The 26,721-nt window shown below is 35.6% G+C and overlaps 1 protein-coding gene across 5 annotated transcripts in view; it reads right to left on the reverse strand.

The window, feature by feature from the left end:
* The window catches only part of OSBPL8 (oxysterol binding protein like 8), a 166,513-nt gene that overhangs the window by 109,503 nt on the left and 30,289 nt on the right, over nt 1–26,721 (reverse strand). For 3 of the 5 annotated variants that reach the window (XM_090273641.1, XM_090273640.1, XM_090273639.1), the window contains exon 2: nt 13,204–13,311. Coding sequence is in view for 2 of the 5 variants with exons in the window: in XM_090273640.1 (XP_090129766.1) it covers nt 13,204–13,245 (42 nt within the window). In the remaining 3 variants the exon portion in view is untranslated. Of the gene's footprint in view, nt 1–13,203; nt 13,312–26,721 lie in introns of those variants that run through there. The other 2 variants (XM_090273643.1, XM_090273644.1) reach the window with 2 other exon arrangements.

Here is a 26,721-nt window from a genome sequence, read left to right on the forward strand (position 1 = left end):
ACAACAGAAACCATGTTATCATCATCATCATGCTAGGTTAGGTATGATACTGGTTATATGAGATAGCTCATACATACAATATTTCCGTGTATCACGCATACTCTTATGACCTGTTTAAATAATTTTGATTCAGTCTGAAAATCAAACTTGGAGTTTTATTTTAGACAATTCCTCCCACAAATGCATGAGCCTACCTCTTGACCAGGATCTGAATTAAGACATAAGGACTAGCACAGCATAGGGAATACTTGGTAATAACTATTGTAATAACTATGTATGGTGCCAGGTGGGTACAAGACTCTTCAGAGGATCACTTAATCAATTTTAAATGTCCAAAAATTATGCTGTACACCAAAAACTAATGTAATGTTGAATGCCAACTGTAATTGAAAGATAATTTAAAAGGACTACATACAAATACTTGCCTTCTAGAGTTCTATTTCTAACATATGACTGATTAGTATATTATGTTGTTCAGTATCAAGCCACAGACAAGACTGCTAATATTATGGACACATCAGCCTCCATGACTCATAATATCTACCACATAAAAATACAGTTAGCAACTACTCTTCATGTCTCAGCAACTATGTGGTGCCTAAATGATACAGAGAGATCTGACCAGATTACTGGGGAGGAACAGAGGGACTGCGGGAGGAGACAATGGTAAACAGTCTAGGATGGGATTGGCTGAGAAGCCGAATGCCTCCAGAGCACATGGAATTGTGGGCTAGCAGATTTGAAATAAAGAAGGGCTAGCTCTCTGGCTTGGAGGCTCTCAGGCTGGCTCTCTCTCTCTGGCTCCCAGGCTCTTCTTCTTCGAGGATGCCTGGATGACCAGGCTGCCTGCATTTCCCAATGAAGGGTATTTTGGATGGGAAGGAACGGTGGGCACAACCTAGGATCCAGCTGGCCTGGCTGAGGATGGCAAGTTTATTCCTTGGGTGTTCTAGAGGGAACAGGCTCTGAGACAGAAGCCTGCCATTCTTCCAAAAGTGTGTAATTTTGTATCTTATGCTGTTTTAGTTTGTAAACTAATCCTACAGAAATAAGATAACTAAAGACTTAACAGGGGGAATGATAGGAGAACTCAGTGTTTAGCCTTAATTGATAGGCCTAAGTGACTAATTCTTGTTCAAAGCTGTTATTCCCAAATTGTGAAGCTTTGGAATAAAGACTCCTTTCATTTATCACCAAACCTTTACCTCTGGAATTTTGCCTAGAGAGTGGTGGCAGGCAGCAGGATCCCAACTTGCTGTTCGGCAACATAAATGCTAAAATATTCACCCCAGATAGAAAAGTCAAAATTAGTTACAGGAGAACAAAGCTTTGGGTTAAATAAAATAAATCATGTATTACATACTTTTCAAAGTATACATTAGTTAATGCATATAAAATCTTTAAAGGGATGCTAAAAAGGCTAGGTATAATATAGATTAGTTTGTAACAGAAACACATTAGCCTTTGCATTCAATGACGAGACTAACAGAATTAGAGTATCTGTATTGAAATCCTGAACATAGCTCACTGACTAGCTAAGTAATCTTAAGAAAATTACTACCCCCTCAGAACATCAGTTTCTTCATTTCTAAAAGCAGGGTAATATATCTATTGATATATACTTCACATTATTATGGAAAAGATAAATGAGAAAGTGTGGGAGACATCAAGCTGAGGTAAGGACTCATAATAAGTGTGCAAAATATTTTTTTCTCTCTTCGCACAAATATATTAATCCAAACATGGGAAGTAAAGATTCTAGAAATCTAGGGAAAACAGCAAAATCCAGAAGAGACATATTTTCTAGCCTGCTGTTACTACTAACTACCCTACATGTTTAAACTACCTTTTACCTGGATTACACAACTGCATGCTAACTTGTTCCCAGGGCTAACTGCCTCTGTTTCTATGGTTCTCAACCTTAGTTGCACATGGCAATCACCCAAGAGATTTTAAAAAGTACTGATGTCTGTGTCTCCACCTCTAAGGTTCTAATTCAGTTCAACAGGGGTATAGCCAGAGCAACGGAATTTTTTAAAACACCTCAGATAACTCTAATATTCAGTTGGTTACTGCCCCCCAATATTCCATAATTCTGCCGAGATAATTTTCCTATGCCATACTCTGAACAGCTTGTTTCTCTGCTTTAAAAAAAAAATCAATGGTTTGATATTATCTTAAGGACAAAAACCCCAAAGTGCAAAATTTGTATAACCTGATTCTAACATAGGTGAGGAACAGTATAGAAAAATTATTAAAGCTTAGTCTCTAGAGACAAAATGTATCTTAGTTCTGCCACTTACTAGCCATATGATCTTGAGCAATTTATTTATGTTTTCTTTTTATTAATACTATCTGACAGGGTTTGTGGAGATTACATGAGTATGCCCTCAAAGCTCCCGGGACATAATAGAAATTTAATAAACGTTAGCTGTCACTCATTTCCTCTAGCTTTATTTTCTACTAATTCACCTAAAGCAGCAAACAATATTACCTGTGAGACCTAAAACCTGCTCTACACATAATGTAGTCAGAAACCTAACAAGGTACTATGTGACATAGATGTATACTCAATGAAGGTAGGTTTATTTGCTCAACTCAATAAATGTTTGACCAAAGTGGAAGATTATGTGTATGTGTGTATTTGTGTACACAGATGCAGTAATATAAATTCATACACGTATACACACACATATATAAAAATTCTAGCCCTCTCCCAAGTTTTTGTTCCATTTTTGCTATTTGCTCTATATTCAATTTAAGGTGACTTCTGAAATCATCATAAACTAATGAAAACCTATTAAGGTGATCTAAAATCTGAATAAAAACCCTTCATTGCTCTATTTTCACTAGACACTTGACATATGAAAATTTTCTCTAACTTTTAATCAAATTTATCTTCATGTATCTCCAACATGCTGAAGTGCTAATCCTTTGCATAAAATCCCTTTCTGAGGTTTATGTGAGTCCCATTTTATTTTTTTTTAAGTGGGAATAAATTTAAGATTCTTAATGCACATAATTTTAATTAAGAGTTAAATGTAGAGCTGTGGGAGTCTTGGCTTTCATTATATTCTGCTTATACGATGTACCTGCATGTCTTAAAAATGAGAAACAGCAGCTGATAATGCTTATGAGAAACTTTTAACCCATACTTTAAAAAATCTGAATGATTGTGTTGTATTATTTATGGATATTAAAAGAAATAATAAATCTTTAAAGCCAGTTTTCCTCCTTAAGTCTAGCTTAGCAAAACAAATAGCTTTCTACTAGGTAAATGACATAATCTATTTACTTGGGAGTTAGTACTACTTTTGATCTTTAAATTGTGGGCATGTCACAGCAAGCAAAGATCTGTCTTATATCAATGAACTGTGCGATACAGCTACTGTTCTTTTGAATCTTTGGTCTATTTCAGCCACCATCTTAGCCATTCTAAATGCAGGGAACACAAAACCAAAAAGAAAGTAATCAATGTATTTTGCAAATAGGAATTGAGTCCCTTATTAGAGAAGTAACTAGCACCCTCCCTAAACCCATGCCTAGGTGATAGATGGATGGAGAGCAACCTTAGAGCAGAAGAGCATATAATACTACAGATAGAGGAAAGGTAAGGGGTCTAAGGGTAAGAAAGGGAATTAGGAGTCATCTTCCTGTGCCCTTTTCTCTTTATAATACTAGACAGATCATTGTCCATCCTGTCTTTACCACCAGGACAGAAAATAATTTAAAACCAACCAGAGGCATTAAACACAATTCTAAAGGTTTTTGCTTTTAAACTGCACACATGTGCAGTTGCAGTACGCACATAAGTGCAGGCAAAGAGGCTGACTACTGCCTTCTACTGCTTTCCCCCAAATCAGCTAAGTGATTACAACTAAGGAGGCAGCTTGTGGAAAAGAACTATGGCCCACAGCACAAATACAAAGAAGTTCCCTAAGAAAAAGAACATGTGAGTGGAAAAGGCAAATGACGAATGATGAAGCAACAATTTTAACAAGAGATTCTCTATTCTAATACATGTATTCCCTAGAGCAAACAAGTGTCTCTGTGCCCTTACCTTTCTATCTAGGACAGTATGAGACAAGGCAGTTAATATTCCCAGGAGAATATTATTTCCAAGAAAGTATAAGGTCACAAACAAAAATAATTAATGTCCTAAGGAGCCCAACTGTTGTGAATGAAAACAAACTGAAAAATCTCAGTAGAAGGAGCAAAAACTAGTAAACCAAACTTATTTTAAAAATAAAATAAAATAATCATAGTAAATATATTCAAAAGAGACTATTATAAAAAAAAGGCATAGCCAAGCAATCATAAAGAAAATAGCTAGAAATACTGATTATAAAAATATTATGTTGAAATGAAGTATACAGCAGGCTTGAACAGAAAAAAAGTTTACAATAATAAATTAATGAGCTGAAACAGTAGTAAAGGAATTCAACAAGAAGGTATAAGGAAAAGAAAAGATGGGGAAAAAAAGAACTTGAGATAGAAGATAAAAGCAAAAGTGCCACATTCACAAACTAAGACTCCAAAGAGGACACATGGGTTGTTAAAATAAAATAATATTAAATCTTAAACAAATTTAAGACCTATACAAAACAAATAAATTTCTGGAAAAATATGAAAATCTATAGACTCCCCCAACTCTCATCCCAGCAGACATACATACACAAAACCACAGGCTCAGCTGTACAGGCATTAAAAAGAAAGAAAAACAATTATTCGCACATGATACAAATCAGACAAAATATTAAAACCTAATAAAATCAAAATAATTTGGCATGCAACAGGTACCTGTTAATGTCAACACGAAAAAAGAAACAAAACAAAAACAAAAAACTCCTTGAAGGTATAGATCATGTCTTAATGCTATGTAGAATTATGAAATAGGCAAACTTTACCTTGGTCATCACTCCTTCGTTCCACACCATTTCCCCCACCCCCCCACACCCTGTTACCTTCTGGGTCTCTTTTTTCTTATCAGGTAGCTCTCAATTATTTTTCCCTCAATGTTAGTAGCTGAAGGTTTAAACAAGCAATTCTCAAAATTGTGGGTCTCCAGATTCCTTTATATTCCTACAAATTACTAGGACTCCAAAAAGACATGGTTTATGTGAATTATATCTATTGATAACTGCTGTATTAGAAATTAAAAGTGAGAAATTCACTATCTCAACTAGGTTATCAAGACCAACATCAAAGGTGGTAAGTCATGTCGATAGTATTCAAGGTCTGTCCAGAAGGTATCCAACCATGTAATATGAAAACTAGAGACATTTACTGAAGAAGATACAAGATACAATAAATATTGTATGTCACCTCAGTCCCCTGCAAAGCAGGCACCTCGGGACCTCACACAGTTCTTTCAGTCACCATCAGCTGCCCTGTCATATTTTCCTGAATCTCATCAATGGTCTGAAATCTCTTTCGTTTCAAAGGTTTCACAAGGCACCAAATCTGGGCTACGGAGGAGCTGAGTTACCTGGGTGATTTGATATTTCACCAAAGAACTCTGCATAAGATGTGATGCATGAGCGGGCACAATGTCATGATGAAGCTGCCAATCACCAGTTGCCCGTAGCTATGGCCTTCTGAATCACCTAAATAACTAAACACAAAATCTGATGGAGACTTGTTGCTCTACTTGCTCAGTCACTTTGGATGCAACAGCCGCAGAGTACACATGCTCACTCAACAGTGTTTATTGCCCCCACTGACTAGTGCAGTGAAGTCATCATTGTTCACACATGCACAATCTAGTCCACTCTCCTTGGCTTCCCAGTCTCACTAACTGTTCTCATTATATTAACAATGGCTGGACTTTTCCCAGACAGACCTTGGTATACTCTTGATAATAATGTGATAAAATGGCATTTACCTTTTGGTTTAACTCCAAAAAACCTATAAGCCCACTCTAATCACGAGAAAAGCATCAAACAAATCCCAATTGAGGAATATTGTGCAAAACATCTGATCAGTACTTTTTAACACTATCGAGATCATCAAAAAACAAGTAGAGTCGGAAAAACCACCACAGCCCAAGAGGACTTAAGGAAGCATGTCAAACAAATGTAATGTGCTGTCCTAGATGGGATCCTAAAACAGAAAAAGAATATTAAATAATAACTAAGGCATGTGAATCAAGTAATAACTTCAGTTAATAATATATCAATATGGATTCATTAATTGTATCAAATAAAAGACACTCATGTGCTAATAATAGAAAAACCTGGGGACAAGGTATACAACAACTCTACCTATATTCACAATTTTTCTGTATAGTAGGCCTGGGAATAATGTGATTCATTCAACATTGTATGTTGATGAAATGCCACAGGAACTTAATTGTTTTTTGTATCAATTAGCCTGTGGTAAAACTGGTTTTATTTGTCATTTTGTTTAAAGTGACAACATATCAGTGATGTGTGAGAACTTACTGTAAGTTTACTGTAAACCTAAACTATTCTAATAACGTTTTTTATAATAAAAACAAAAGCACACGCTCCATTATTCAGCAGAGCAATGACATCACATCATAAGTCTCTGAAAACGTGCACTGCACACTCATGAGAGAATGAGAAAAAAGGCAACTAACATCAAATACCATCGCATAACTACAAAAATAATTTTGACCTCACGGATTCTATGAAAGGGACTTAAGGGGTTCCATAGTCCAGGGAACAGAACTTGAGAAGAACTCCAAGCATAATGGAAACAGAAAAACTTCTGACTTGCAGCTCTGCTGATATGTTGTGTAGAGATGACTGGATATTTATTTTACTTTTTAAAAACTAACTCTTTCTCCAACCCAGTTCCCAAAACTTATTAAGAGTCCCATCATAAACCAGTAATTATTTTACATTATTCAAGCCTGTAATAAGAATAGAAACAACTTCTAGTAAGTCCAAAAAAAGGAAGATGTAAGATAGAATTTAGGTACCCATACAACAGAAAATACTGAGAAATACTTCCCCATTTGCATAGTTCAAACATTACAAATATTTAAATACTGCTAACTTATAATTTTCAGAAGTTAATATAACATCAAGCATACCTATCAAATTGTTTTATCCTTTTTTTAAACTGTCTCCCTTTAGTCGAAGCTTCGATAAAGTTGTAAAATGATGGAAAGACAAGACAAAGTATCTAACAAAATGTAGGTTGCTTGGTTTGCTTGCTTTAAGGTAGCGGCTAGTCAGTCATTCTCTCCAGCTCCCATTTTTCTAAGCCAATTAGGGTATTAATTTAACCACTCTTTAATTAACAGATCTAGGCAATGTTCCTCAAAGGTTGCTATTATCACAAAAAGAAAGACAGACTAACTATATGCCTTCTCATGGTAATATACAACATCATCAATGAAGCCGAACCTGAATATGAGCAAGCCTCTAACCCTAAAAACCAATTTGCAAGAAATATAAGTGACTGAAGAACACATTAAACAATCACCATAGGGAAAATCCAGATTGTGAGAAACTCTATAGGACAAACTATTTCTTCAACATACTGAAAAGAAAAATTGAAAATTGAAAATTGAAAATTATTGACAGATGATAGAAAACTTAAAACACTGAAAAATACTTATCAACCAAGTCGAACACAAAGACTTAAAAAAATTTATGAAGCAATCAGGAAGTTTAAGTATTGATTAGTTGTTTAATTATATTAAAGAATTACTCCTTTTTGGAATAATAATGATATTTATGGTTAAGAAAAGTTTATATTTTAGAGCTATATAGTGAAATACTAATGAATGAAATGATATACCTGGGATCAGCTCAAAAATATATGGAGTTGAAAGGTGGGAATATAAATGAAACAAGAAGGACCTAGGTTGATAATTGTTGGAGATGGGTGATGGGTACATAAGGATATGAGTCCATTCCTTTGGAATATACTTGAAATTTTTCACAATAAAAAGTTTAAGAAAGATAACTTCTATTAATATTCTTGAGTATATGATTAATATAAACTGTTGTAAGTAGCAAGTAACTATGGGGAAGGTGAAAATATTTTAATATAAGAGAAAATGAGTTAAGTAGGTAATAAATTTGTGTCTGTATCCTAAGAATTACAGAATTTGGGACCTTGTTTCTAAATGATATGCCCCAGTAGACCACCAATTTTGGATTATCCAGCAATAAGACCCACTTCACTACACTGCAGAGGACCAGGAGTCAGTACTACAACTATAAACAGGCATAATAATAACCTCCCAGAGATATCTACCTCCTAATCCCTGTGACCTATGAATGTTATCTTACATGATACAAGGAACTTTGCAGTTGTGATTAAAGTGAAGGATATTGGGATGGGGCAGTTATCCTGGACTATCTGAGCAGGCCCAACAAATGACAAGGGCCCTTTTAAGAGGTAGACAAGACAGTCAAAGTGAATAGTAGGAGATGTGACAACAAAAGTCAGAGGTTTAAGTGATGGGAGGAATGGGACCATGAGCTACTGCAGGAATGCAACCTTTAGACACTGATAAAAGCAAGGTAATGAAGTCTCTCTCCCCTCAGAGTCTCCAGGCTGCTTCTGATACCTAGAAATGACAGTAAATTTGTGTTGTTTTAACCACTGAATTTGTGGTAATTTGTTACAGTAGCAATAGGAAATTAGCACAATGACCAACAGTAAAATTTAACAAAGAAACCTATTTCAGTTCAAATATAATGATTTTATTTGCCTTTTGAGACACTGAGTTACCTACAAGTACATGTGTTCATGCCAATCATGGACAACCAGTTGTCAGGGAATACTGTGGGTGAAATTCTTACATTAGGCACATCATCAAACTAAATAATATCTAAATTTCCCACAAAACCTAAAGAGAAAAAGTAGCCACAGGACTGAGGGGGTTTGCAAAGGCTCTGCATAATCATTGTTAAGCAGGAAGAAAAGCAAACAGGCCTCTATATAGGTAATCCTGAAATATTTAAAAAATTAGCTCAACACTTAGCAGGCAGGTCTGAAAAAATATTCAAATATTAGATGAGAATATGCACCAGATTTGGTAATCCTCAAACTTTGACTAAGGCCCATTTATTACAGATGTGACAAGAGACTTCACAGCTCTGTTCCATCATTCCCACTGTACAGTAGTACTTTGGGAAGATTGATAATTGGCATATCGATAACATAACTGACTTGAACGCATACATGTCCTACAGGCCAGTTATTAGAAAACTGTACACCAAAAATGCTGTTGTTACAAATATGCTAATGACTAACAACACACAATATACTAAATCAATAATGATAATGATGAAGCTAAACTAAACCAACAGTATTTATAACAAAGACAGCAGCATTTAAAAACTGTGACCCACTCAAAATAACACTTGATGTTACCCGCAAATTGAGGCAATTCCATTAATTTTCATGTCCATATACAGCTGTATAATATTACCAAATATAATAAGTATTAGCCACACTTCTTAGAATGATTATTTCTCAATAAACTCTTATAACATACCAATTTTACTTATGAGCACCAAATCACAGTAATCATGAAACACTTACCTTAGTAAGTATGTAAAAATCAAAGTTTCAGAAACTGGATTATCTCTAGGCCCATCAGGAAGACAATCATTTACTACATTTTGAGAATTACTGAACTAAATCATCTCCGCAGTTCCTTCCACTTCAGAAAGCCTTTGATTCAAAGTACCCAATTTAAATTAGAATCTCAAGAAAGATTTAAAAAGACATGACTTTCCTTAAGGTAAGGTACATATTCACTTTTTTAAATCTGAAAATATATTTCAGTTTAGTCTACCTCAATTTATTAACAGAAATTTTAATCATATACTTTAACCATTTCTTACTGGTTTATTTCTAAAGTGATATAAATTCTGGACTTTTACAAAATGTTTTAAGATATATTAAATGTATACTTGTGTTCTAAAGTATATTTAGTACCACATATAGAGAAAGTCAATCCATATTTTTCAATATTTACCACCTAAGATAACACTACCACAAAAATGGAACTGCAGGCAACTGGAATAATGAATGAGCAAATAAATTTTTTAAAAAATAGAAAGTCATCTCATGTGGAAGAAGAAAATTAAATGGACACCAAAGTCAGACTGAGTCCAAGCTTTCTCAACTTCACACCAAAAATAACCATAATAGTAACTTAAATAATAACCATCTCTTCTCCAAATCATTTTATATGCTGCTTCCAGATTCATCTTACCCAGGTACATAAAAATATTCAATGGCATACTATTGCCTACAGAACCAAGCTCAAAATCCCTGGTGTGGCACTCAAAGCCTTCCATAAATTTGGTGTCTACTTGCCACATTGACCATTATTTCGGTGAATACCACTCCCTTCCAATCTACCTTAGTCAATTTTTCTATTCATTTTTCCCTGAATAAAGCACGAGTAGTTAGTTCCCCATTTAGCCTTGCCTCCTGCTATTCTCCCTTCCTAGAATGCTCTTTCTGGTCATTTTCAATCCTATGATCCCTATTACCCATGCTATTCAAAGTTTATGTTCTCTCTCTTAAGAAAGCTTCTCTAACTACCCCAGTGAATAGCAACTGCCCAATTTTCCCAACTTGTGACCTATACCTTGTTTACATCCCTCACTTAACACTTAGTAAGTGCTATTATTGCCTTATCTATCTGTCCCACTATATAGTGTTCCCCAAAATAAATGTGATGCAGAGACTACATTGTGTACCTCTCAGCGTCCCCTTCACCTGTCATACATAGTACTTAGCACAAAGGATACATTCAAAAAAAGTTTAATAATAATATTTTTAAAACCAGTGAATGCAATCAGTTTTTTTATAACACTGTCACCTCATACTGACATGCTATTTTCTATTTTCAAAAAAATTTCTTATTTCACTAGATCATACTGTCCTTACCAAGTAGGCAGGATCCGTATTCTTGTCTATATATTTTTTACTGAAATACAATATTTGCCTCAATATTTTAGGTAGAAAAACTGAGAATCAGAGAAAGTGTGAAACCAAAAGTACTAAATAGCCTAGGGCTTTTTTTTCAATGGGATTTATTGCTTCTTCTGCCTTCTAATTATCTTTTTGGAGAGAAGGCTTAATATTAATACTTATATTAACAATAACAATAGGTTTTATTTATTTCATGTTTACAATGTGTACTGGTTTTAATAGGCACTTTGTATACATTTTCTCAATTAAAACTCAAAACAACTCAAAGGTACATATTATTATTATCTTTATTTAACAAATGAGGAAACTAGAAACTTGGAGAATTTAATTAATTGCCCAGGTTATACAACTAAGTGACAGAGTCTTGATTTTAACACATAGCTAAATGTTTACAGAGCCCATGTGCTTAGCCCACTTTCCCTAAATCTAAACAGTAACTAGCTCAGGCCATGCAGTTCAAAGGTGGTATTTCATAAATGAGTAGCTCAAAAGTAGAGCTCAAGATTAGTTTCAAATACAGAATATTTCAATACTTCATAATGAAATTATTGGTATTCTCTCAAAAATAAGCCACAATATTTCACAGAAGAAACTTAATGAATAAGTAGAAAAAAAACCTGTTCTCACTGCTATTTAAATAACTTGCTCCAACCTCTCAATATCATTGGAATTTAGGAAAACTTTATTAATACAGTGCACATATCTACTTGGATATTTATTTTAAAAGGTAACAATAAATTTCAAGCAATTCTATTCAGAAAGACAGGCTTGTAGTTGATCATTTGGTGGCAAAGTATTCAGAGACAGTGATACAGTTCCATCACATAAGCTGTGAGCTCTTAGAGAAGATGATAAACCTGTCTGAGCCTATTTCTCTATTTATGTAAGTGAGGAAAAATAAATATCTACCTTTAATGACTTATGAGTATAGTCTGGCAAAATACAGACTTAGAAAATAGCAATTGTATTACTAGCATTTTTATTATCTATCACTAAGACTTCTAAAATATTTCAACTAAAAGAAGTTAAAGTCCATTAGCTTTAAAAAAAGATGCTATTTATGGAAAAGTAAACACCATATTGTAAGACAAAATTTTAATCTTAACATTTTTTTCTGAAATTACAGTAAAAATAACTTACCATCAGTTTTCCATTTATAATCATGATAATAACCTTCATAAATCAAGCTATTTCCATGTTCATTTATTTCTCTGTTAACATTATCTATCATGTTAAAATTTAACTTTTATTTTGACCATTTAAGAAACTAAAACAAGTTTGAACCAGAAACTCAATAAAGGTTGAGACCAAATTAATACAAAAAAAGCAAAACTGCATTTTTCTGTCAATCATTAGACTCTCCCTACATCTGAGTCTGAACAAAGGACATTCACTAAGTTAAAATTTACAAACATCTCAATATAATAGTGACTCCCAACCTTATAGCAATGTGGCCTGCACATTATTTCACAATACAAATTTGTCAAAGAATCTTCCACCTAACAGATCACAGAGCTACCAGCAGACATTTTACACAGTGAGCACCCTTACTTTAGATAACAGAAACATTGCTAATAAAGAGCATATAAATCAATTATCTAATGGAGTTTCTCAAAATGCCACAGAATTAAATATTAAATTATTATAGGAGAAAATTTCTTTGTACAATGACAAATGATCATTCAATCTACTCTACTAGTGGATTTTATTTTCCACTTATTAGATAAGGAATAATTAACCACTACTCCTACTTATTTTAATTTCAGAATAAAATTCAATCACAATCACAAGACAGCAATATTTATTAAATGTTTGTACTTTTACAGAAAGAATATACATATGTGGCAACTGCTCTTAATGCTTAATTATCTTAACTGTTTAATTCCTTCTGCCTGCTCATAGCTTCACATAGGAGATTTGGAGGCATTAAAATGTCCTCAGCTTAGTGGAATTCTCTTGGTTTGAAAAGTTTTTTGGGAAAAACATAAACACAAACTGTTCTATCAGTATGTCTTACACTATAGAGGTGGGAAGATGAGGGGAAAGAGGGAGGAGATGGGGAAGAAAAATCAGAAAACTGACTAGGTTGTACTCCAACAGGATTTAAACTATCTGTAATTTTCACATCAACAGAGGAGTGAAAGTATCATTTTAAAATATTTTCTTTAAAGTTTGTTTTAAATACAGTTTTAAGATAAAATCATGGCTTACACAAACAGAGCTGTAGATGATAGTACCTTATTATGCTCTATTTGAACCACTCACCGAAGTTCGGTCAGGTTCTCCATCTGCCAATCCTGCCTCCATAGTGAAAGAAGATAGGTTATGCTTCACTCTCCATTAATGTTTAGCCATTCTGTATATCTGGAAATCCTAGAAAAAATAAAGTCATGTGTATTAGGAGTGGAATAAAATTGTGATAAGTGGAAAATAAAGCATTAACTATTTAGGAGGGAATAATCACATTAGACTGTGGTTACTAAGAAATCCAGTAACGGGGGAAAAACACAATTTTGACATGGCCTTGAGTAATGATAAAGGTTTAGAGAAAAATCTTAGAAGAAAATACTGCAAGTGAAATAGAAAGAATAAGGTTAAAGACATGAGATTGTTCAAAATTTGAAAAATATGCTTAAATCGGCTTTTAATTAATGAAATACTAAATATAATTTTTTCATTACTATACTGACAACTAAAGAGTGTGCTAATATTAACATTGGGGAGCATGTAGGGAAACAGGTATTGTCAGACATTTTCGTGATACGGATATAAATCATAACATTTTTTTGAAGGACAACTTAAAATACATCCACTTTCACCCAACAATTTCAAGGCTAGGAGTCCTTCTACATATATACTTCTACAAATACATAAAGATATATAAATAAACATATCCAACGAAGTAATAGATATGACAGAAAAACTGGAAACAACTTTAATGGCCATCATTAGGTGCTTGCTTAAACTAAATTACAGACGAAAAAACAAAACGAACTTTTTGGCCAACCCCAAACCAACAAATTGGTAGACTTCTAGTCATTTCTTATACTTCCAAAAACATTTATTTTTTTCTGCAAATATAAAAGGCTGTACTAACATATAAATGCTGGTGAAAATACCTTTTAATTGGGTTTTAAAGGGCTGTCATTTGGTTTCTTTGATATAACCAATAAGATTAGCCCGAGCGATATGTAGTACACTGCACTGTAATTATTTGTTCTCATGATCCATTTCTCTTTGAGAACAAAGATGGTGTTTTATTGATATGACTATCCAGCACTAATTCATGGTAGACATTTAATAAACATACTGAGTTGGCCAAGAAGTTCATTTAGTTTTTCCATAAGATGGCTCTAGTAGTGCTTAGCTGTCTTTACCTTGATTCGAAACAACTTTGTTAGATTGTATTGTGACAGCTGTCATATCAGTATGCACTTAAACAAAACACATCAAAACTGGTGAATTTTTGTACAGCCAATTTAATATTGATGATGGAAAAAGATACACAACATTTTCAGTGTATTATGCTTTATTATTTCATGAAAGGTAAAAACACAACTGCAACACAAAAAAAGATTTGTGAGGTGTATGGAGAAGGTGCTGTGATAGATCAAATGTGCCAAAAGTGGTTGGTACTACTGACATTTTGACCAAATAATTATTTGCTGTAGGGCTGTCTTATACATTGGAAGATGTTTAGCAGCACCCCTGGCCTCAGCCACTAGGAGCCAATAGCAGGAGATAGCCAACATACTCAAAATATCCAAATCATTAAATTTCGGTGAAAATGAAAAATGTCTCTTTTATTTTATGGAAAAAACCAAATGGACTTTTTGCTAACCCAGTATGTTGCACTGAACTAATATTATCAACTCAGTTACCTATATTAATAAATAAAATAATCCAAAGAGCAAATGATATGAAAATTATATAGCTATTGTTATAATCCAAGAAGAGACCATGGTGGCTTGAACCATAATAGTAGCAGGGGATGTGGGCATAGTGCCAAATTCTTTAAATAATTTGAATGTGGAGTAAAAAAAAGTTTGTCAACGAACCCAGATATAGGTGTTAATTTTTAAAAAGACTGAGAGAGAATGGGACTTAGAACATTTCTGCCCTGAACAAATGGAAAAATAAAATCGCATTAATAGATATGGAGCATTTTGCGAGAAGAATGGGAGAGAGAAGGAATGAGTATCAAGAGCTCCTTTTGGGCATATATACTTTGATATATCAGTTAGACATATGAGTAGAGATATCAAGGAAACAGCTAGACATGCAGTTGTGCGGTTGAGGAGGAGAAGTCAGGTTAGAAATATGAACTGGGAGTGAGCATATACGTGGAATTTAAAACCATGAGACTGGATAAGATCTCCTTGGAAATCTGTATAGCCAGAACAGAAGACCAAGTTCAGAGTCCAGAGGTACTTCAATATTAAAGGATCAATACTTATAGAGTGAATGAATGAATCCCCATTTCCGGTTTTCAGTTTTCAGAATGACTATATGTAATTAATTTAGGTAAAGGTAGAATTGCTTTATATAAAAAGCAAAGAAGACACACACACAAAGTAAAAATCAAATTATAACATGACTAATTTTAAAAGGGAGCAGGGAGAGGAAAGAAAAGATCGAACAAAGGATAAGTACCAAAAACTCCTCAACTTTGATAATGAGGAGTTAAGAGACACTGCTGACATATCAAGAAACAAGTTTTTAGTATTTTCTTTGAAGCCAAATACTAGAAGTAAAAATGTGTAACAATAAATCCTGGAAGGAAGAGGGTAGGTGATTGGATGCTTAAAGTACAGGGTGGGGAAAAGTAGGTTTACAGTTGTGAGTACGCAAAACAGAGTTTATTATTATATTCTTATTCTTATTTATTAATTATTATATTATTTCCCATAAGAACAACTATAAACCTACTTTTGCACACCAATTTCCCCATCATTCAAAGGTGAACGTTAAAAGATGTTTAAATAATAATAAATATGGAAAAAGAAAAGTATTTTTTTAAGTTAAAATAGTAATTACAAACTCAGTGGCAGTTGGCTTTAGGGAGTAGGCTTGAAAAGAAGAAAGGCAGTCATTTCTGCCATTTTAGTTTTTAAAAAACACTGCTTGTTATTTCTACAACCAAAAAGAATGTCAAATACAATTTCTGTAAAGGAGTACAGTACGTCACAATCCTGAAGACTTATTTTTTTCCCAATTGCTAAGATAAAGCTATGCCTGCATCCTAATTTAAATGTAATGACTAGTTGAATTCAAAGTTTAAAGAAGACTATGTTCCCTCTTTTGTTCTTTTAAATCACTATTCTAGCAATTGTTGAGGAACTGGTGTCTCACTATTTACACTTAAACTTACAAAGTTTGTAGAGAAAGTAATTTTTATAAAAATTATTCTCTTCTCTCTTTTTGGGCTTAGATTGTTATTTCGGTCACAGAGAAAAGGAAGGAGCATCTACTAAGCAAAGCCAACACCTTTAACCCATGCTGTTTAATCCTAACTCCATTATGATAATATATTGAATGATGGCTGCCTCTGAAGGCAGCAACAAATCGTATGTGATTATTTTATAGCTTCCTATCTCACAGGATGCCCCAGAAGTTTATTTTATTAAATGTATATGTAACAAAAGCAAAAATGCTCAAAAAACAAGAGTGTTATCAGTGAACACACCGCACACACTTCTAAACTATAACATCTTATCACTGGAAACGGAATTAAATTCAATAATTTTAATCTTACTGCCAATTTGATCAAAATATATATGTGTGTATATATATATATATATTGCAAATAAGAACAACTTTGTTAAACTAGTCTGAACCAATTTACAGTATTTACACAGGTCAAATCAAAAAGGAAAGAATAACATGAGAAATTAATTATATAAATGTGACAGTTCCAGAACATCAAGCTAACACCAGAATCTTACTTGTGAACACTGCGAAAGAAAAAAAAGAAAGAAAAATCTAAGTGATTGCTTGATTAATGCAGTCTATCTACCCAAATGGCTTTCATCAAAATTACTGCAAAATAGCATAATACACATGCTTTCTAGAGTAGGATAATATTTAATACTTTGGCACCAATTATGTTAAGATTCCCTCCACTTTAAAAATATAACAATGATGATGTTGATGATAATGGAAGACCAAGAGGTAGGCAAAAAGCTGGACACTGATGGGCAAGGGCAAAGAAGGGTAGAAATATGCAGGGCAAGTTATCCCTCTGTGGCTGTACAACTTCAGGGCGATGGGTGAGAAGACATCAATCAGGGAGACAGAAGAAACAGACTGAACTAATCAATCCAACTCTTAGGAAAGCAAAAGGCATAGTAAATGGCCTATTATATAGAAGTGAAAAGAGGAAAAATATTCTAAATGACTCCAATTCTCCAGATTTCTCTGGAGCAAATTTCTGGCAAGGCATGAAACAAATTTCAGTTCCGATTATCTCTGGACCAAGTATTAATATACGTTACTCATAAAATTTATGGCTTATAAATCTTAATACCTATTGTTGCTCCACCATCAATTAGGTATATGTCATTCATAGGGCATAAAACACATTAATCAAATATTCCTTTAAATTTTGTCATGTAAAAGACACTGCTCTAAATTCTGCACATAAAGAACAATATACATTATCCCTTCCTAGCCAAGAATAAGATGACTAGTATACTACAGTGTAATGAACTTTACCTACAGCAGTACATAAGGATATTAAACCCAGACTGCTGGAGGTGGTAGAGTGAGAATAACTCATAAACAAAACAAAACAAAACAAAAATCACAAACAACCCCATAAGCAACCAGACCCCAGAACCCAGTCTGTGGTCTCTAAGTATCACTTCTCATTAAAAGACACTAGGGCTTCTTGAAGAAATGGCATGTATCCAGGTCTAAGAAAACAAATGTCCAAGATCAGCCTAGAGTACCTTATATACCTTATTTATCTAAGCAAAAAAAGCTATCAAAGCCTCCTAAAGTCATATAATGAAATCTGGAGTCAACTTGAAGGGGATTCTAACAGCCAAAGATGGAGAAAATGTATATCTATAAAAGGCAGTTTAAAAATCGAAGAGATAATCATAATTTCAAAAAAAATTAGAAAAGAAGCAAATCAAACCTAAGAAAGTAAAAGAAACAAAGAGCAGAAATGAAAACTAGAATACAAAATGGAAAAATCAACAAAATCAAAAAATTAGTTCTTTGAAAAAAAAAAAAATACAATTAACAAATGCCAGGTAAGGCTAAGCAAGAATGAGAAAAAAGAAAGAGCAGAAATAACCCTTATGATTGATAAAGGAGACATCACAACAATATATCCAAACTTTTAAAATATCCTAAGAGGAAGTTATAAATACTATATCAATACATTAGAAAATGTATAAGAAATACACAAATTCCTGGAAAAAAAATCTAGCTTAATGAAAGGTCCACAAAGAGAAAAAGAAAATCAAAATAGTCTTTTTGAACCCATAATAAAAAATAAATAAAAAATTCTCAACAAAGAAAATTATCATTGTACATTACTTCACTAGTGAATTCTACCCAACACTAGGGTGTACGAGGGACAAATTAGACAAAATATTTTTAGGAAAAAATAAAGAAACACTACGCAAGTAGTTTCATAAGGCCAGCATAAACCTGATGTAAAACTAGACAAGGATTTTGAAGATAGGAAAATTATGACTCAAGACATGGATGTCAAAATCCTAAACAGAGTATCTGAAAGCTGAATCTATCTGTCTATCTATCTATCTATCTATCTATCTATCTATCTATCTATCTAAATATGCATCCATACACACACACACCAATATTTGAAAAAATACATTCACAATTACATCAAGAAACATATTCAAAATATTCATAGAAGTATTATTTGTAATAGCCAAAATCTAGAGGGGGGCATGTCTGTCTACAATAGAAGATACAAACAACTTGGTAAATTAAAATAACGGAATGTGATATAGCAAAAGAAAATGACAATTATATGGACTGCTCTCTTCAACAAAATATTGTCTTCCTCAACAGTATATCTGATACTTAATACAATTTACACAGGTTTCAAAAATAAGAAAAATTAATCAGTGGCACAGAAATCCAGATAATGGTTTATCCAAGAAGAAAACAGATGGGGTAATGATTAGGATGAGACATGAGGGGTTTCTGAAAGCTATCAGTGTTCCATTTCTTGACCTAGTTAGTGCTTTCACAAGGGTTGGCTTTATGACAATACAATGAACTCTACATTTATTGTATACATGAAAAAAAAGTTCTTTCTTACAATAAAAAATTAATCATTCTACAGCAAAAAAAAAAATTAAATAAGGGTAGGTAGGTAGAGAATAGGAATAAAATTCCTTTTAGAGTTCTCAAACTCCAAATTTCTGATAAAATCAGTAGCCTACTATATCTAATATAATCGTCGGCAGCCGTCCGTCTCGAGAGACGATGGTGTAGCTTCTTAAGAGTCTATCTGCACCGCCGAGAATGGCTGTGCGGTCCGACTCGGGAGTGACACGGTATCTGTTTCCTCCCGTGTTGAATCGACATCTTGCGATGACGCTGGAGTGTCCTCTCCAGTGAAGCTGAAGCTACAGAGCCTGGGCAGGGTGATATGGAGGGTCTGCTGTTGCCCGTGCAGCAGACCCCCCCTCTCTTCGCAGCTGAAGGGTCCAAGGGAAAGACGGAGTCGATACAGCTTGGCTTCAGGTGCGCCGCAGGAGTTGCCGGTGTTGACTACAACGTCAAACCGCCTTAGGGACTCCGGCTCCGGATTTTCTGTCGGGGTTTACTCCCTTAGCCTTTCCCCTGAAGAGGTATGCCGCAAGGCAGCGGAGGTTTTTTGGAGTCAGAGTTTTCCTTCTCTGATGTGCCCTGACTGGAAGATTGAACCAGCGACACTTAGCTCGCAGGCCGACGCTCAATCCACTGAGCCATACCAGCCAGGGACTATCTAATATAATATGCCATAATATATTAGATGACAGTTTAGCGTTCTTATACTACAGTGAGTTGATGCCCTAATTCTGTTAATCAGATACATGTAGAAACACTTTTTAAATACAATCACCTTATGCTGTATCAGCTCAATTGCTTGTGTAGAAGATAATTTGGATCTCCTTCATACTTAACTTTATTGCAGAAATGAAAGAATAAGGTGACAACATAAAAGCAGGCAGTAGAAAATAAAAAAAGCTTAATGTTAATAAAATAATCATTTTCATGCCCTCTGGAATATATTTCTAGAGATTATAGTTTTAAATTTTCAGGTGCGGTCTTGAAAATATTTTATGCTAATTATCTAATATAGATGAAATCTTGAATATAAAGATAAACTAATAGTGCTTAATCAAATATTGATGACAGATATTAAACATAAATATTATCTATTTATTAATGTATTCATTCATTTATATTCTTCCATCACCTGTTATTTAAATTGTTTTAAGAATGGTAATTAATATATTTATAATTGTATCTATAACACAGACAGGTTATAGTTGCTCAAATAGATGACAATGGAAAATTTCAAATACCTGGCTTCAAGAACCTAAAAAAATCAAAATAACATATAAGAGCTTATTAGCTTAATAAAAACTACCAGAAACAAGAGTCACAGTTTTCCCTAACACTTACCTCCCACACACCACCCTGTAAAACATCTCAGAGAAAACAACTTTAAAAAAAAAGTCTACAAGACACAAAAAATGGACAACTTAATTTTTTTGGAAAGCTTCATTATGAAATTTTTGGCATAAACAGATGTTCCAAATGTTTTTAAATGAATGAATTAAGTAGAAAAGTACATACTAATATTCAGAGAAGGAAAACTCTGACTCCAAAAAACCTCCGCTGCCTTGCGGCATACCTCTTCAGGGGAAAGGCTAAGGGAGTAAACCCCGACAGAAAATCCGGAGCCGGAGTCCCTAAGGCGGTTTGACGTTGTAGTCAACACCGGCAACTCCTGCGGCGCACCTGAAGCCAAGCTGTATTGACTTCGTCTTTCCCTTGGATCCTTCAGCTGCGAAGAGAGGGGGGGTCTGCTGCATGGGCAACAGCAGACCCTCCATATCACCCTGCCCAGGCTCTGTAGCTTCAGCTTCACTGGAGAGGACACTCCAGCGTCATCGCAAGATGTCGATTCAACATGGGAGGAGACAGATACCGTGTCACTCCCGAGTCGGACCGCACAGCCATTCTCGGCGGTGCAGATAGACTCTTAAGAAGCTACACCATCATCTCTCGAGACGGACGGCTGCCGACGACGACGACGACATACTAATATCATATTAGATCTAAAGTAACAGACAAAAACAAATGGATTTCATTTCTTCTCTGGTGTACAGTATTTTCCTTCTCTGTGCACTCAAAGAGCATATAATACAGAACTGAGAACACTATATTTCTAAATTTGTTTACCCATCTACCTCCACCATTTAGATCCAAAGCTCCATGATGACCGTTGATACCCATCAAGTGCCTGATATGTGCCAAGATGGAGAACCAAAGTGCACAAAATACACATGGTCCATGACATCATGGACTTTACATGAGGTCATGAGAAGCTTCTCATACAAAGGGATGTTCCGTTGAGACTTAAAGAATATGTGGCAATTAGCTAAACAAAGAATGGAAAGAGCCCTGGCCAGGTGGCTGGCTGGTTGGAGCATCATCCCATACACAAAGGTTGTGGGTTCGATCTCCAGTCAGGGCACATACCAGGGTTGTGGGTATGATCCAGTTGAGAGGCAACCGGTCTATGTTTCTCTCTCACATCGATGTCTCTCTCTGTCTCTCTGTGTCTCTCTCCACCCCCCACCCCCGAAAATGTATAAATATGTCCTCAGGTGAGCATTTAAAAATTTTTTTAAAGAATGTAATGAAATACATTCCAAGAAGAGACTAAGCATAAGCCCTAATGCAAAAAGCCACTCCTATATTCTATATTTCCAGTAGCACAGCACATTACATAGCAGATACACTGCATTAATGACGAGATAATGGGGAAGGAGGTGTGAGCTGATGAAAGAATGGAAGAGAAAAAATTAAGTGTATATAAAATAGCCTTATTTCACCCAAATTTGTGTATTTTGAATTTGACAATTCACATTTAAATATGCTATTTAATTAGACCTTTTAAAGAAATTAAACAAACTACTGGTGAGGGCCTATTCTGTAGGTGCTTTTCTTTGTCATAATAAGGTAATGTGGAAGAGAAACAATAAGAATGTAAAATTTTGACATTCCACTACTCTAAAAAGAGCAAATTATTTCTTGGAAAAATGTCACTTTACTTATATTTTCTTCTTAAAAGCATTTCTTATAGTTTAAGAATCCAACATCAGGGTCCAAATCTGTCTTAAGTACTTATCAGCACTTAACACAGTGTGAATGATAATATCCTTTAACTGTTCATAAAACACACCTTGGATTTTCACAGTAGTCAAAAACTGGATTCCTAATTACACAAACATGGCGTGACTTCAAAAGGGCATAAATAACAAGACAAATGTCTCTGCCTACCAAAACAAGTATGTTAAAAAGTGGTGTGGGATAGATACTCTGATTTCTCTTCATATCATAAATCTTCTGCCTTTTAAAAAGTGGTTATGTGGCAATATCTGGGCTAGATGGCAGTGTAGGTAAATGTGGTACTCGCCTCCTCCATAACCACATCAAAATTACAATGAAACTACAGAATAATCATCAGTCAGAACTGCCTGAAATCTGGCTGAATGGAAGTCATACAATTAGAAAAATAAAGAAGCCACACTGAGACTAGGAAGAAGGGCAGAGACACCTAACAGGCTGGTCTCATCACACATGTGATGGATAAAAATTGGGAGGGATATCTCACTGGCTGCAGAGATCTTCCCAGGTGTGAGGGGTCCAAGCTCCAACAAAGCCCTCCACCCAAGTATTTTGGTGCCAGGAAGAAAAGTCTCCTTAACTTTTGGCTGTAAAAAACAATGGAGATTGAGACCGAGGGAGACCGAGGGCTGCTAAAGTCCCAGGCAGTTCCTCTTAAAGGGCACACAGATGGACTTAGTCGGACTCACTCCCTTTGAGCTCCAGAGCTGGGGCAGCAGCTTGAAAGGCACTAGAGACACACAGGGAGGAACTAAATTGTCTGGAATCAGGGCAAGAGCTAGAGGGATAGCTTTCTCCCAGACAGAAGTGCTGGCAGAGGCCACTGTTCCTTGATAAGCCCTCCCTCCACAAGGATGGTAGGTAAGCACCACATCTGAGACTCCATAAACCTGGCTCAGCTGTTTTTCCAACCCTGAGGCCCTGCCCCATCCAACTTTTAGGTCCACCCAAGCTGTTTCCAGTGTCTTTTCCATACAAATGGCCTGTCTTTGCTCATGTTTCAGATTTTCCTAAATTCTCTCAAACAAGCAGCATCTGGCCTCAGTGTGACCTATACCTATCATTAATTGGCTCTAACCCCAGTAATAGCAACAGTTAGCCTAGCTTCACAGCTTGGCCTTGCCTGCGTATCTCCAAGCGCAGCACAAGTAGCTGCTATCTGCAGATTGCTTTGTAGATCATGCCAGGCAGCCCTGGGCAGAATACAGGTGGCAGCTGATCTTGGTCTGTTACCTCCCAGAGGCCTCAGACCCAGTGCGCCCACAGTGGACAGCTTCAGTTCACACTGGAGCATTACCATTCAACCACCTCCACAACTGATACACTCAAGAGGTGGACTCAGCAGGCACCAGAGCCCCACTGAAGTAAGTCCTGCCTGTGGGATGTACCCCTGCACAGCTGATCCTCCATGGTGGTCGGAGGTCAGTGGTTGGTGATCTCAGCCAGTACTTGTAGCTGATCAGCCTCACACTGATGTGCCAACAGCAATCAAGGCTCAACTACAACAGGAGGGTATACACAGTCCACACTGGGGGTGGCAGGAGGCACACCTCAAGTGCCCAGCTTGGGTGATTGAGGAGGCTGTGGACCCTAAAGAACACCACTACATTAGGCCACTCTACCAAGCCCGGGGCGGGGACATAGCAGCTCTACCTAATACAGTACATAGAAATAAACACAGGGAGGCTGCCAAATTGAGGAGACAAAGAAACATAGCCCAAATGAAAGAAAAGAACGAAACTCCAGAAAAAGAACTAACCAAATGTAAACAAGCACTTACTTGATGCAGGGTTCAAAACACTGGTTATAAGGATGTTCAATGAATTCAGTAAGCACCTCAACAAAATAAAAAAGGACCAGTCAGAAATGAAGGCTATACTAACTGAAATGAAGAATAATTTACAGGAATTGGAACTACTGTAACAACATAATCAATAAAATATACTTAAAAATAATAATAATTTACAGGAAATCAACAGTAAAGAATCAAATCAGCAATTTGGAATATAAAAAAGCAAAAAAAACCACCTATTAAAAACAGCAAGAAGAAAACAGAATCCAAAAAAAATGAGGATGATGTAAGGAGCCAAGGGGCAACTTGAGGAGTACCAACATTCACATCATGGAGGTGAGGGAAGAGGAAGAGAGAAAGCAAGTGAAAACTTATTTGAAAAAATAATGACAGAAAATGTCCCTAAGTTGGTGAAGGAAATACTATAATGTGAGATCAGATTCAAGATAGATCAACTTTCCTCAACAATGACAATGTCTGGTTCTGTTTAGAAAGAAGTCAATTAGAGTGGCATTGTGATCTCTAGTTATGATGCACTAGTTATTCACACTGAATCATTTAAACATGATGATTTCATTTCATTTGTGAGCAAATGACCTTGCCCTTTCTGTAACAGGTTAAATCTTAAACCTTTCAAGTAAGCTAGACTATAAATTAGCTGCTTCTTAAGAGCTGCCCATAAATTAAGCAGTTCTAGAACTCTTGAAGTTTTAAAAGAGAAAAAAAAAGTGCCTATATAAAACCCAACTATAACATCTGAAAAAAAACTGATATGGTTAAGGATCATGCGCATGGTCCTAGGTCAATGTTTAATTTATTTGAACTTTAAAATGTCTGCTTTAAAATTGGAAACAAAGTAATTCAGGACCACAAGATAATTAATTGCAGACCAAATAAGACATATCGTCGTCGTCGGCAGCCGTCCGTCTCGAGAGACGATGGTGTAGCTTCTTAAGTGTCTATCTGCACCGCCGAGAATGGCTGTGCAGTCCGACACGGGAGTGACACGGCATCTGTCTCCTCCCGTGTTGAATTGACATCTTGCGATGACGCTGGAGTGTCCTCTCCAGTGGAGCTGAAGCTACAGAGCCTGGGCAGGGTGATATGGAGGGTCTGCTGTTGCCCGTGCAGCAGACCCCCCCTCTCTTCGCAGCTGAAGGGTCCAAGGGAAAGACGGAGTCGATACAGCTTGGCTTCAGGTGCGCCGCAGGAGTTGCCGGTGTTGACTACAACGTCAAACCGCCTTAGGGACTCCGGCTCCGGATTTTCTGTCGGGGTTTACTCCCTTAGCCTTTCCCCAGAAGAGGTATGCCGCAAGGCAGCGGAGGTTTTTTGGAGTCAGAGTTTTCCTTCTCTGATGTACCCTGACTGGAAGATCGAACCAGCGACACTTAGCTCGCAGGCCGACGCTCAATCCACTGAGCTAAACCAGCCAGGGCAGAAATAAGACATATATTTTAGGTCAAATTATAAGCGAGGACTGAAAATAAAATATTAACTAATATATAAATAACGTCTTTTTTAAATTTATTTTTATTTTTATTTTAGATTTTAGAGAGGGGGGAGGAAAGGCGAAAGAAAGAGGGAGAGAAATACAGATGTAAGAGAGAAACACTGACTGACTGCCTTCCATACATGCCCTGCCTGGGGACCAAACCTGCACCCAGGCATGTGCCCTGACAGGGAAATGAACTGGAGACCTTTCAGTTTGCGGGCCAACACCCAAACAACTGAGCCACACTGGCAGGGCAAGAAATAACTTCTCTCTGAGGATGCATAAGAAGTAGAAAAATGGCCAAATGTAATAACATTTTAAACATTTGGAAAAAATAAAATTATAAAGGGAAAAAAAGAAAAATTATAAAAAGAAAACAAGGTTAATAATTATAGTGTATAAAAGAATCCCTTAAGGCATATATGTATGATCTTAAGACTTCATTCATTTACTGAACTAATATTTTTCAACACATATGATGTGCCAACCACTGCTTCAGGAACTTAAGAATTAGAATAAGGATATGTAAGGGGGAATTACTGACCAGAAGGGGCATGAAAGACCTAGAAATGTAATATAACTTGCCTTGAGTGGTGGTGACCTGGGTATACATTTGTATGTAAACATCCATTGAGCTGCTTATGATTTGTGCATTTTAGTATAGGTAAATTGCATATCCTTTGTGTGTGTGTGTGTGTGTGTGTGTGTGTGTGTATGTGAAAGCTCATTTGTGTTGCCTTTCATGGATGCTAAGTGTTCTTCTAAATACTATTTCAATTTGAATTCAAAAAACTGTAAAACAAATTTCTGGTATAGCTAAAGAATATGACAGGTCTCATTGCAATGACAGATATTTTAATAACCCAAGAAAAAATGAGATGCAAATTAATAGGCAAATAGTAAATTAAATCATTGGGCTCTATTAATCAAGGTATAGCTCCAAAATATTAGCTGAATGTTTTCAAACGCTACCTCTCTGTCAACCAGATAATTATGCTGCCAGATATGAACCTAATCATTTTTCTCTACATCAGTTTCTCAGTAGTCATTGATGTACAAACATCACAAGTTTTGCCATGTATTAGTAAAGTACACTTATTTA

Source organism: Furipterus horrens, unplaced genomic scaffold, assembly GCF_987537825.1.
Source record: "Furipterus horrens unplaced genomic scaffold, mFurHor1.1.pri manual_scaffold_4, whole genome shotgun sequence".
Taxonomy (NCBI): domain Eukaryota; kingdom Metazoa; phylum Chordata; class Mammalia; order Chiroptera; family Furipteridae; genus Furipterus; species Furipterus horrens.